Source organism: Syzygium oleosum, unplaced genomic scaffold (genome assembly GCF_021117445.2).
Source record: "Syzygium oleosum isolate NSW1041296 unplaced genomic scaffold, Sole_v2.1 Sole_v2.25, whole genome shotgun sequence".
Lineage (NCBI taxonomy): Eukaryota > Viridiplantae > Streptophyta > Magnoliopsida > Myrtales > Myrtaceae > Syzygium > Syzygium oleosum.
This window is the reverse complement of record NW_026607509.1, coordinates 3,321,665-3,334,486: the sequence shown is the minus strand read 5'-3', so window position 1 is coordinate 3,334,486 and position 12,822 is coordinate 3,321,665. Positions and strand designations below refer to the sequence as shown.

The 12,822-nt window shown below is 43.5% G+C and overlaps 3 protein-coding genes across 6 annotated transcripts; 1 reads left to right on the top strand and 2 right to left on the bottom strand.

The window, feature by feature from the left end:
• The first annotated feature begins 505 nt into the window (after positions 1-505).
• Positions 506-3,304, top strand: LOC115671427 (putative pentatricopeptide repeat-containing protein At3g11460, mitochondrial). The gene has a single exon (XM_030592988.2). The coding sequence runs from the start codon at positions 577-579 to the stop codon at positions 2,512-2,514; it is 1,938 nt and encodes a 645-aa protein (XP_030448848.1). The 5' UTR covers positions 506-576; the 3' UTR covers positions 2,515-3,304.
• A 193-nt stretch (positions 3,305-3,497) lies between these two features.
• LOC115671431 (uncharacterized) lies at positions 3,498-7,121 on the bottom strand. Of its 4 annotated transcripts, XM_030592991.2 has the most exons (9): positions 6,956-7,121; positions 6,607-6,779; positions 6,029-6,204; positions 5,587-5,654; positions 5,405-5,506; positions 5,136-5,291; positions 4,513-4,632; positions 3,788-3,914; positions 3,498-3,684 (listed from the first exon to the last, which is right to left on the bottom strand). In XM_030592991.2, exons 2-9 carry the CDS (start codon positions 6,714-6,716, stop codon positions 3,578-3,580), a joined length of 966 nt encoding a protein of 321 aa, XP_030448851.1. In that variant the 5' UTR covers positions 6,717-6,779; positions 6,956-7,121; the 3' UTR covers positions 3,498-3,577. The 4 variants fall into 4 exon arrangements, with proteins under 4 accessions (XP_030448851.1, XP_056158869.1, XP_056158868.1 ...); XM_056302894.1 differs by lacking the exon at positions 6,607-6,779; XM_056302893.1 differs by lacking the exon at positions 6,607-6,779 and having other exon boundaries at positions 5,587-5,649.
• A 1,196-nt stretch (positions 7,122-8,317) lies between these two features.
• On the bottom strand, positions 8,318-12,598 carry LOC115671428 (rho GTPase-activating protein 5-like). Its single transcript, XM_030592989.2, has 5 exons — positions 11,775-12,598; positions 10,300-10,420; positions 9,961-10,080; positions 9,474-9,704; positions 8,318-9,201 (listed from the first exon to the last, which is right to left on the bottom strand). The coding sequence occupies exons 1-5, from the start codon at positions 12,425-12,427 to the stop codon at positions 8,614-8,616; spliced, it is 1,713 nt and encodes a 570-aa protein (XP_030448849.1). The 5' UTR covers positions 12,428-12,598; the 3' UTR covers positions 8,318-8,613.
• Between the last annotated feature and the right edge of the window lie 224 nt (positions 12,599-12,822).

The following is a 12,822-nucleotide window of genomic DNA, read 5'->3' as shown; positions in this document are numbered from 1 at the left end:
ATAAGATGATCTGACATAATGTAATTACCAAAGAAAATTATACTTTTCATAATGAAATTTCATCGGATATAATGTAATTACTAGCATTTAATTCCGCGCATGCATAATTAATCTCTTTTTTAAATATGCGAAAATTACGGTAAGAATAGTCATCATTCTTAGAATTCGTAAGTGGTCTAATAATGGAAGTTGAGATCAACGGAGTAACCAACATATGGAAGTCACATACCACTAAAAATCGTATGGACTCACGATTTTATCCTTTAATATTCTCGACTCTCTTACAACAGAACAGGGCCAAGCCCTAAAATTGTTTTAAATAGGGACACGATTAATATCATATCGAATCGGGTTTATTGGGATGAAGTTGCCACTTCCAGGGGTATCTTGAGATAAAGTCCTTTTTTTGGGGAAATTTTGATAAATTGGCATTAATTCGGGGGCAGTTATTTTTTGGAAAATCTCCATGGTATTTGCGTTATCATCCCTCCTTTTTCCACCGCGTATCGGATTCGCATCGCCTCGCTTGGAACCAAGACACGAGCGTGAAGAGTAGAAGAGCTGACTCGCACTGTTATGCGAAGGCAATGCGCCAAGCAGAAGATCCTCCCCCCGCGCGCCCCGCCTCCTCCCGCCTCCGCCGCGAAACCCTCGCAAACCCACGGCGGCGCGACCGCCCCGACGGCCGCCCCATGGAACACCCGCTTGCGAGAGCTCTCCAAGCACTCCCGCTTCCCCGAAGCTCTCGCCCTGTACCGCCAGATGCTCCGGTCCGGCGCTCCCCCCAACGCCTTCACCTTCCCCTTCGCGCTCAAGTCCTGCGCCTCCCTCTCGCTCCCCGCCGCCGGCGCGCAGCTCCACGGGCACGTCCTCAAGGCCGGGTGCGAGGCCGAGCCCTTCGTGCTGACTTCCCTGATCTCCATGTACTCCCGGTGCTCGCTGGTTGACGACGCCCGTAAGGTGTTTGATCGTTGTCCCCAGTCGAGACGCCTCACCGTTTGTTACAACGCTTTGGTGTCTGGGTACACGTCGAATTCCCGGTTCTCGGACGCCGTTTCATTGTTTTGCCGGATGAGGGAGATGGGGGTGTCGGTTAACTCGGTCACCATGTTGGGTTTGATCCCTGTTTGTTCCCTCCCCGTGCATCTGGGCGTTGGGACGTGTCTTTATTGCTGCAGCGTAAAGCTTGGTTTGGACTGCGATTCGTCGGTTGGGAATTGTTTGCTGACCATGTATGTCAAATGCGGGTCGGTGGAGGATGCCCGGGTTTTGTTTGACTCGATCAGTTGTAAGGGTTTGATCACGTGGAATGCGATGATTTCTGGATATGCACAGCATGGACTTGCTAGCCATGTTTTAGACCTTTACGAGGAGATGAAGTCGTGTGGGATTCGACCGGACTCTGTGACTCTTGTTGGAGTTCTGTCCTCCTGTTCTCACCTCGGTGCATACCACATTGGCTGCCAGGTAGAAAGGCAGATAGAGTCGAGCGGTTTTAACTCCAACCCGTTTTTAGATAATGCGCTTGTCAACATGTATGCCAGGTGCGGCAAATTGGCAAAGGCTCGGGCTGTCTTTGATGCCATGCCCGAGAAAACTGTTGTTTCTTGGACAGCTGTCATAGGTGGATATGGGATGCACGGACAAGGAGAACTTGCAGTCAAGCTCTTTGAAGAGATGCTGCAAGGTGGAATAAGGCCTGATGGAGCAGCATTTGTTAGTGTTCTGTCCGCATGTAGCCATGCAGGGTTGACTGATGAGGGTTTTAAGTACTTTGATGCGATGGAAAAGAAGTATCTCTTGCAGCCTGGTCCAGAGCACTATTCTTGCATGGTGGATCTTCTAGGTCGGGCAGGTCAGCTAGAAAAAGCCCTCGATCTTATCCATACGATGCGGGTACATCCCGATGGTGCGGTATGGGGTGCTCTGTTGGGTGCTTGTAAAATCCACAAAAATGTGGAGCTAGCAGAGTTGGCCTTCGAACGTGTCATTGAACTCGAGCCTACCAATATTGGGTACTATGTTTTATTGTCAAACACCTATAATGAGGCCAACAACATGGATGGCATACTCAGGGTCCGGATGATGATGAGGGAGCGGAAACTCAAAAAGGAGCCCGGCTGTAGCCATGTAGAACACAGAGGGAAAGTTCATCTCTTCTTAGCAGGGGATAGAGGTCATGCTCAGACGAAAGAAATATACAGGATGTTGTACGAACTCGAGGATTGGTTGAAGGAGATTTACAATTTGGACAAGAATTATCTGGAAAGGAGAGATGACGAGCGGTTGTCTGGCATGGGGGTCCACAGTGAGAAGTTGGCCATCGCATTCGCACTCTTGAACACGAAGCGTGGGACGGAGATTGTCGTAATTAAGAATCTCAGGGTTTGTGAAGATTGTCACTTGTTTATAAAGTTGGTAAGCAAGGTAGTGGATCGTCAATTTGTTGTCAGAGATGCGACTCGCTTCCATCATTTCGAGGGCGGTGTCTGCTCTTGCAAAGATTATTGGTGAAGTGGTCAAATGTAACTCAGAAGGAACGCGAGTCAGGAAAGACGGGGCAACTTCTTGTTGAACCAGAGTGCAGGAGACTTTCGGGGTTCTTTTGAGTTGGTAATTTGGCAGTGCCTTATGGAATGGAACTTCCGAGATTATTGAGAATCGTCCTTTTGATCGGAAATAGTAGCTCATATTCCTGCATTGCTGATATTCCAACTGAAGTGATTCCTTGTCGCTATTAAGCCTTTCTATCTCTTCCTTCAATCCTCGTGTCTGCTTCAGTTAATGGAAAAGAACTTCCCTGATTTTGGAGATTGTGAAGGGAATGGCTGTGGACTGGTTTACGGATTTTCTTCAGAAGCTGCGGCTGACTTCTTATAAATCCTCGTCCACAAGTCAGATCGTGAGCTTGATCCGAGTCCAGTGTCGGCGTTGCCGTCCTTGGGCGACCCTGGATCTGGTGTTGCCCAAGGCCGATGATGCAAAAGGTGGCTGTCACGAGCGACGTGGCTTCAAGGAGAGAGACAGTGACAGAGCTCGTGTGAGCCAACAGGGACGTGAGGTGATGGGCGACGGCGGGAGGACTCCATGCGAGGGCCGACAGCACGGGGAGGTGGCACAATTGCCGGCAGCGACCAAAGTTTTTTTTTTTGGCAGTGACCGAAGTTGGAGAGAAAATGCTGAGAAAAATATGTTTTTTCAATTTGAGCGAAATGAATTGTACAACCGAAATGTCGAATCGCCGATTACATGTGAGATGCACGTCGGATCTTTAATTGAATCACTGGACAATATATTGACAGGAGACAGATTTCAATACCGACGGAAAGTAAAATTTTTTTGAGACGAGAGAAAAAGTTTGGGGCCGGAGCTGCAACCCATGCTAAAATTTCCCACCACATTCTTGCAAAATCTTTCTTAAATCAATATACTTTTTTTCTATTCTTAAGCGGATCAAGAACATCGGACGGATTATGGATTTGACCCAACATCCACACTAGTGAGATTCTTGCTGTCAACTATTATAGCATAGCAATACTAGCAATAAACGTTACCCAAATGGACAAATAATCTGTCCTCAAGTCAAGCCACTAATTACAACGGCATCGGGTCCAGAAATAAGTTCATCTCGCACATACGGTACTGTTTTCCTCACGGTTAACTTCATTGGAGTAGGCACTTCGCCTGTAAACAACAGCAAATATTAACCATTACAACAGTTACTTGGTCCTACTCGTGACAGAGGCCTGCTTTACCCCTAGATGTACAGTGAGAATTAAGATTATACCTTCAACAGCTTCATCCTTTTCCATGCAGATGGCAGCGTAGTGAGAGCCTGCTAATTCCAGCAGAGCAAACTGCCAATTGCTGCCGAAGCTATTAGCGTCCTCGAGAGATTTCACAGTTATCTCACCCTGAGCATATTGTAAAGTTAAATGCAGATTCAAGAGTTCACAAAGAATAGGCATCACTTGATGAATTGTAGAGATGAAAATGAGCAGAGTAGGATAAAATCAAATCAGAAAGTCGTATTATAGAGACATTTATTCATTTCATAGGAACCAGATCAACACCCCACCAGGGCCATCCAGATAAAGAAGGAAAAACATGCCCGAGAACATTTTCCAACAGTTTATGTGAAGCATACTAAGTCAAGTAGATTAAAAAAATTATTATAATTGAATAAAAAGAAGAATGAGTCTCAAGGCATGAAATGTAGTGCATAAGAAGCCCATCAAAATATTTTCTATATTGCTATTGGGTTTGCTATAGTCCTGCAATAACAGAATTTAAGGTCTCAAGAGGAACATGAGGAAAGCAGGTAATTTCAGCAGCTATGCCGTAAGAAAATGCAGAAAAGCATTCCAGATCTGCGACTTGCTGCAGAACTTTTAGATTTGGCCAAAGATGGAAAAAAGGAATGATGATGGGTCGCTCAATTTTGTAAGTGAAGCTCAAATGTGAATTCTGAAGTAGTAGGTTGCAGTTCCATAATACAATTCCTTTTCATACCACGTTATTTTTTTCACCAGATGGACAAGAGTCTCCCTTCTCGGCAGTGCTGAACTGTATGGTAAACATTCTGAAAGGTAGTCCAGAGAAGCCTCTTCCCAGTGCTTTAACATAAGATTCCTGGAGAAGAGCTTCATATAAATGGAAGATTACCGAGAAAGGCTACTTAAGCCCTGTGAAACTTGATATAACATTCGTAAATGTGATGATTATGTCCTCCGCACCAAGTCAATAATCTGATCAGGAGCATTTGCAACAATTCTTTTTGAAAGTATTGCATACATAGTTTCTTAAAAACTTCACACCTTACATCAGATTAACCCAGAAGCATGAAATACGGTATATGTTCACAAACCATGACCAATTCAGCAACAACTAATTTTCCAGGAAAAAGCAATAGTAAACAACGCAGAAAGGAGGTGCATGTTGTCTTTAGGAGGACAGAAAAAAAGAAAAGAAAATGCATCACGAATACAACTATTTTCTCTGTTGAAGGCCACGTGGCACAAAATTAATACTAGAAGTAATGAACAGAAAAAGAAAAAGAATCGGAAGCAGATGATCGTTCCAGAGTATCTTAACAAACCAGTATGAACTTTCAATAATAGAGAGGATCCGGGTACCTTTAGAGTCCATAATTTCACAAAATGCTGATGCTGAACTCCAGGGTCTGAAATTGAACTCAAAAATTTCACTTCAAGCGGAGTGAAGTACCTCCTAGCAAAGGCTAAAATATTGTTCTTCAATTTCCTTTGCTTTTCTTCAAGATCAACACCAATCTACAAATTAGAAGAGCAGGATGCAGGGAATCAATATCATCAGTAGACTATCAAAGAAACTTACGATGAAGCAGAAACTTATAATTGCTTTGCAAGCTTAAGAGAGTACCAACCGGTGAATCTACAGTCACTCCGCAAAGTATAAGAGAAGAAGTATGCGAGATGTTAAATTGTAGCCGTGATGCACACTGGAATTGATCCTCATCCCAGTCCAACTACCACAAGGTATAGAAAATCATCAGACAAGTTACTGCAGCAAAGTTTAAAATCTCTAGCCATTGAAGTACAAACTCACCTCGGGTTTTCCATGGATGTTCTTCTTAAACTTCAAGGATCTTGGATTAACTTGGCCATTAATCTGATCTAATATAAAAACTTACTGCTTAAATGCATCGCATTACCTCAACCTATTACTAAATGAAGAAGATCAAAATCTATCCATGTGACTATGACACAAAAATAAAAACTCTAGTTGTAGCAGCACAGAAATAAACAATCTCCATAAAAAACATTAAACAAGTAAGTAAAAGGTTCTTTTCTCCTTATACAATGAAAGTGAATGAGGTTGCTAGGAACTTATAGAACCAGTGCTACGTGGACCACAACACATAAACGTATAGATCTGCTAGATTGCTACTGGCCAAAAGTTGACTGGATTCACTGACACTGATCGCAAATAAGAGAAAAAGCTGCAGACGAAACAAGGGCACATAAGGAATCAGTAGGAATGAGCTTACATCTTGCAATGGTAGTTCGAACAAGGACACGGGCCAGCAAAGCTGCCTTTTGGAGCTGCTCCCCCCGCATGCGGGAAACATTCTCCTTCTCGCATGGTGATAAAATATCTAAATAATTACTTAAAAGGGATGAGCTTTTCACTTCATTGGGCACAACATACCAGAGATGCGCCTCCCTATCAAAAAATGAATAAGAGTTCTTGATTGGCTCAATCATAAGGTTATTCGGATATAAAAACCATAATTCACAAGAAAAAAGAAAAGGTATGCCACACAAATTGTATTCTCATTTCTACAAACAGCGCACACCGTCGACATCCCAAGGTTTCCAATGCAATTAAAGATCCATAGTGAAGGCGCTGAAAAGTTTTAGATGCTCGATCATAAGGTTATAAAGCATACGGAAACTATAGTTCACCAGGAAAAGAAAGAATGCCACAAACTGCATTCTCATTTCTATAGCATATACCGACAATGTCCTGGGGTCTAGTTATCAGTGACGCAGAGCGAAGGCACCAATGAGCTTCCAACTCTATCGGGCTCAGAGGGCAAGGTAATGAAAAGGAAGAGTATCTCACATGCGCGAGGGAAGTGGTACCGGGACCAGCGGCGACAATGCAGCACAGAAATTCCTCTGGAAGCAAACGGCGTTCATGGCGGAAATCACCGCGCGCCTGAACAAGATCATTCAGCACGAGAGCTCCCGGGGCGCTCTCCAAATCCTAAGCGCTCCCGCGGGGACAAATTCTACCTACAAACGACGGCGACAACGACAAGGACGACAAAGCGATGAGCCGTCACGACAAGACAGCAGGTGTCGACACATGAAATCTCCGACAAAAGCAATTCGCGTACGCTAGAAAGCACCGCCCGTTCGCGATCTGACAAGCGCGCGCACAGAGGGGAGGGGGGCAACGCGACGCTCACCTTGGTTTCGAACGGCCGGCCGATCGGCGAGCTCGCCGCGGCGAGGCGGCGGCGGCGGCGGCGGCTCCCGGTTGCCGAGCTGTAGAAAGACGAGAGAGGCGGAGGGAGAGAGGACCTTCGAACGGATGGGAAATGGCGTTCTACCCTTCTCCTTCGACGGAGAAAACAAGCTCATCAGTTCCACTCTCGACCAATCTCCGACCGAGGGGAGATGGGAGCTCGAAAGATGGGCTCAGCCCAGCCCCATTTTTGGGCCCAAATGGGCCAGAGCTGACATTTCAGGCCCGTCTTATTTTATTTATTTATTTATTTTCTCGGTCGGTCGGGGCATTCTCGATTCCCGAACACTCAGGGCAATCAGTTCCTAGGCGGTCCTATTCCCAGCCAGGAACCAGACTGGTGGGACCGGTTCCTCGTTCTTTGAAACCGGGTCCGATGTTTGGTGGATAAATGGAACCGGTGCCATATATTTTTTTTCTTTTTTAAAGGAAATTGCACCATATCGATTCTCAGCACTATCTTATCAGTTACTAGATAACTGATAGGATTTTGGATTTTCTTTACAGCCAACCTTCTTATGGCCCATGAAGATGAGAGAAGGAGACGAAGGAGTGTGAATCAATGAGGAAAAGATTTGGCTGTGGCTAAGTACGGAGGGATTATATATAAGCCAATAGATGAGATGATGCATGGGATAATTACATAGACAGTTTTTGAACTTTAGCACAATGTGTAATGTGGTTCTTGAACTTTTAATTTGTTCAATGTAATCATTGAACTTCAATTTAATGTTCAATGTGATCTCTTAACTTTTATTTTTTCAATGTGGTCTCTGGACTTTTAGTACATATTTAATGCAGTCCCTGAATTATATGAAAATATGCAATGTAGTCCATGGACTTGAATTGAATATGTACCAAAAATCTAAGGATCACATTGAACAAAGTAAAAGTTTAGAGATTACATTGAATATTAAGTTAAAGTTTAAGGACCACATTGAATAAATTAAAAGTTTGAGGATCATATTGCACATTTTTACCAAAGTACTGGAACTATTTGTGTCATTTTCCCACGATGCATTTAACTCTCCGGTCCATGAAAGTGAGAGTCATACTCATCATAAGAAAAAAAAACACTCTGTCTTCTTTTGAAACTCTTTCTTAACTCTATGGAATTGGCTTAGTGGTTAAAGAATGAAGTTTTGTAGATAGACTTGACACACATAACACAGGTTCGAGTCCCTACACAACAAAATTCAAACATTCCTTTATGTTGACCATCTACTCGGATTTTGACTGACATCTTGACTGGTCATATTGAAGAATAAACTAACACAACCCATTGTACTGTGAATCCAAAGTCTACTTGAAGCAAGGGTCTGCTTTCCTTCACGTTAATTGAACACAAAGGACTGGGATGATTCAGTCCGAGTCTAGCAGCATGTTAGAAATGCACAAGGGACTGTTCCACATGATGTGAGCCTGTGAGGAAATGTTCCAGAACATCAACAGATAAAGGACCTCTTTTTCTACAAGCACACGTTGAGATTAGAAAACAAAAGCACTTCTCAAAGGACAGTAATACATAGCATGCCAACTTTTGGTCAGTTGGGCAATTTCCCAACCCAAATCGAACCCACCCGTGGACCCAGACCCCCTTCATCGCCAAGCCTCCCTTAACTCTGCCCTCGGATTTATGTTACCGATGATTTTGCCCTTCTCGGCCGGTGTTGCTTTCTGAATGATCTGCACCTCTTTCACCTTCATTGATCCTCTCCTGAAATTGGAACTGCTCTTTGGAATGATCCTCAGCACGGCCCCATTTGAACCGCCCGAAGGACCGTTGCAGACTTCACTCTTTAGCGAACCGATTTGGGAGGCAGCTTCCCAGGGGCAACTGTCAACTAGAGTGCGGTTTCCACTGGGGATTATATTCTCAATGGAGGATAACTTTTGAGGTTCACTTCCGGTTAAAAGTTCGTTATCAGCAGAACGAGAAGAACACTCCGCAGCAGGTTCTTCCTTCACATAAAGTTCCTCTTTTCTGCGTCCCTCTTCAGCTTCGGCTTCTTCGGACAATGGGACAGAAGAACTCTGGGGCCCAGTGCCGTCAGAAGGATCCACATTAAGAGGAGGCGGATATTCAACGGGGGAGTCGCCTCTTTCTCTCAGCGTCTTCTCAATAAGAGTTCTCAAGAAGTTCATCACTTGAACAGCATACATCAAAGCTGTTAAGGGATCAGCCATCTGCTCAAATAGCACAACCATATGAATAATGTATTAGACTATGTGCTCATATAGATAATTCAAACAAATCTTACTCCTGTTAGAAACGAAGAATTGCAATTCCTTTAAAGTCTGACTTCCATTTGAATTTGATGAGAACAGAGTGTCGTGTAGGTTTTAATGTAAATCTATCGACAATCATGCGGGACCATCGATCCCGTTGACTCCAAATTTAAAGGCCCTAGGCACCAGCATGCTAAGTCACCATCATACTGAAAACATGATCCACTCACCTTCGTCATGTTGGGTGCGAATACCACGGCGACGTTCCGTGCATTCATCTTGTTCAAATGGTCAAACTGAACAATGTCAGCCATTAGATTGATGGCCCAATCGAAGAGAGCGGCTTGCATTGGGGGGAGGAGCGTCACGAGCCTAGCACAATCCTCTTCCGACTGTGAGTGCATTACCTGTTCTGGCGAGAGCGAGTCCAAAATGCCACTGGGGAGTTCTCTAAACCAAGCCTGGACAAAGACCAATTTCATTCATCAAGAAGAAAAGACACCGGCAAAATTCAATCACAGACCAATCCAGCGACCTTGAAGAACACATTTGGGAAACTTGTTTCTCTTACAGGTAAATCAACAACTTGTGAAAATTGGTAACCCTATGCATCCGTGACAGCCAGCCAGACAAGCACATATAAAAAATTTGATCTCGAGATTAATTTCTATCAGAAATCAAAAGCTACACACTTCAAAGAAAGGCCACAAAAGTCACCTTTATAAGACCAGCCAAACAGTGCACGTCAATACCGTCAGGTACCACTCCTCTGTTCAATTGCTCTCTAACGTATTCCTCCTGGCCATTGTCAGCATTAATCCTGAAAATTCCCTCCGTCTGAACAATAAAAGACAACATGGTCAAACATTGCAATTAAGGAGATCAATAGACCCCACATGTTTTCCACGATTTGCAGCAATCTTCCAAAACAAACAGTGGTTATGCTCAAGGAAGGCAGGCACTCATAGGAAGGAACTGAATTCAAAGCAAAAGCTTTGAAACCGGAAGATATGATAAAAAAAGAGAGGATATGGAATTACTGTTCCATCTAGGTACCTGGAGGCCTCCTTGGGCATACAAATGCCTCTGCATCAGGAGTAGTATCGTAGGCACGCTATTCCCTCTAGAATCGAATGAAAGTTGCATAGACTCCGTCGAAACGCCAAAGACAGTCGTGCTGCAGATACGAAATAACAAACACATTATTGATCTGGCCAACAAAAAGCTACAAAACCGAGTGCAGACATTTTCTGGCAGAGAGTATAAAAATAAACGGTTTGATTAATCTTTCATTGCTGGGCCAGGGTACAAGAAACTTTCTTTTGTTGCATGGTGTTTGTCAACATGACCACAGAGAGGCCTTGATTTGCAGAGGACAATGAAAGATCCAGACTGCAATGACACAGAGAAGGACACATTTTGCTCCAACTGATTTTATCTTCCTTTCTCCATTATTTTGCTAGCTAAACTGATTTTCTCATCATAGTACTCAAGATCCTTCCGAAACAGTAAGTATCATCAAGAAGATGATTTTTATGCCGACAAAGGAGTGATTAGTCTAGCCGATAGTACATCAAACGGCCAGAAAGTCAATTTTAGATGGCTCCCACCATGATGTATCCACATAAAAGCAGCAGTAAAATTGCCAACCCTTGAAGGTAATTCATTTATGTAAAAGATAAAACTCAAACCATTGATTGATTGCGGACAACAACAGAGAATAATTAGTATAGGACAAGCTAATTTAGCTAATCTTTTTGGGCCAGAAAACATCGTTCATTCAGTAATGGATTTTCAACACAAACAAACACAACTCATGGTGGTTTACATCTCCATTCAGATATCAAAATTTGAAAAAGGAGAAAATATAACTTTTATTTGGAGAAAAGTAACACAGTGTTGGTGATAACTATATACATGTTGACAGAAAAGTAAAACAAGGAGAGAATTGGGAAACTGACAATCAGCTCACTTTGATAACTGAAATTTAAACCGCACAAACAATTGCTTTCCTCGAACAAAGAAAAATAGATCGGTGATACATGGTTAGATAACCGCATCCTACAGCATCTTCACTACGCAATATCTACCAAAAGCACAAAAACAAAGGAAGCATTTTCAGCTACAAATTCTGGTGACTCAGAAGATGCTGATCAAAGGATCTAATCATCAAAGCCATATAAGTTGCAAGCAAAAAAGGGACAAGTAGGGCAATCCATGTATCTTACTCCCCAACAAACTTCTAAATTTATGCATAAGAAGAGAGATGAACTAGAATTACCCCAGAATTTGTACTGGAATGCTCCTTTTGTTCAGACAAATCACAATCATCAGACCCCCATAACACAATTTTCCAAAATTCAACATAGAAAATGCCATATAATACCCCCAAATTCGAATTCCCAATGCAAAGAAGGAAAATACCAACTTCAGAATGCATTTGATCAAACAACCAGGCCTCTTCCCAAGAAGAAAAATGGACCCATCAACAAGAGAATTTTCGAAATGAGAGAATTTTCAAAAAGAGTCACCTGGCACTTGGGGCTCTTCTGGGAACTTCTGGCTCAAACTCCACAGGAAGGCCAAGAAACCCATCAAACCTGTCGAAGGTGACATGAGCAACATGCCTAACATCAGTGGGCACACCAATTTCCATTGCTGCAGCACAAATATCTCTGCTACCCCCACCCCCACTAACGCTGCACCCAACCAGTGACTTCCTAAAAGCGGCTACCAAAAGGGCCAATACAGACAGCTGATCTCCCTCCTCTCCCTCTCTATCCCTTTCTCTCTCTTCTACTTCTTCTTCTTCTTCTATTTGTGTTGGTTGGGTGTTCAACACTCTCTGTTGTTGTTGGGATACCGCTAGGCCTTGTATTGAAGGGCCGAGGCCAAGGGGGTGTTGGCGGTGGTACGAGTCATGATGGGTATTATTATTGGGGGGTGCACATGGAGCTGTGGACGAGCTTGTTGGTGAAGGGAAGTGAGATGGGGAATGGAGTACCTCGGTCATTTCTTGAGGCACCCACGAAAAAACAAGAAATAGAATTATTTTCTTGGCCAAGAAAGGAGTCTCTCTCTGTCTCTCTCTGGAACTTGAGTGACAGGCCAAGATGTGGGAATTGAATAAGGAGTAAGAGTTGGATTGAAGTAAGGTCTTTGTATGGTAGGACGTGACTATCATCACTTTACCCAATGTATTTTATTGCTCTTCCTCCCTTCATACTCGCTTTCTTGGCTGGCTTAGCTGTGGGCACTTTTGAAACGGCAACAGAAGCGGTAGAAGAAGAGATTTTCTTATGGGGAGAGAGAGAGAGAGACAGAGAATGAGTGTGTTTGGTACAGAGGAAGAGGAAGAGGCTTGAGAGAGAAAGGGTCTAGATTTGTTCCATGTCTCTATATCCTATACAGAAAAGGACCACAGAGAACAAGATACTAAACAAAGAAAAAGATGATAAAAAAAGCGGAGAGACAGTGTGCGCGCGCGTGTAGGGTCATCAGATCCATACAAATTTGCTCATCTCTTACAAGTAATTGGAACAGCTCAGTCCCGTTTGGTTTGGGCAGAGACAAAGATTA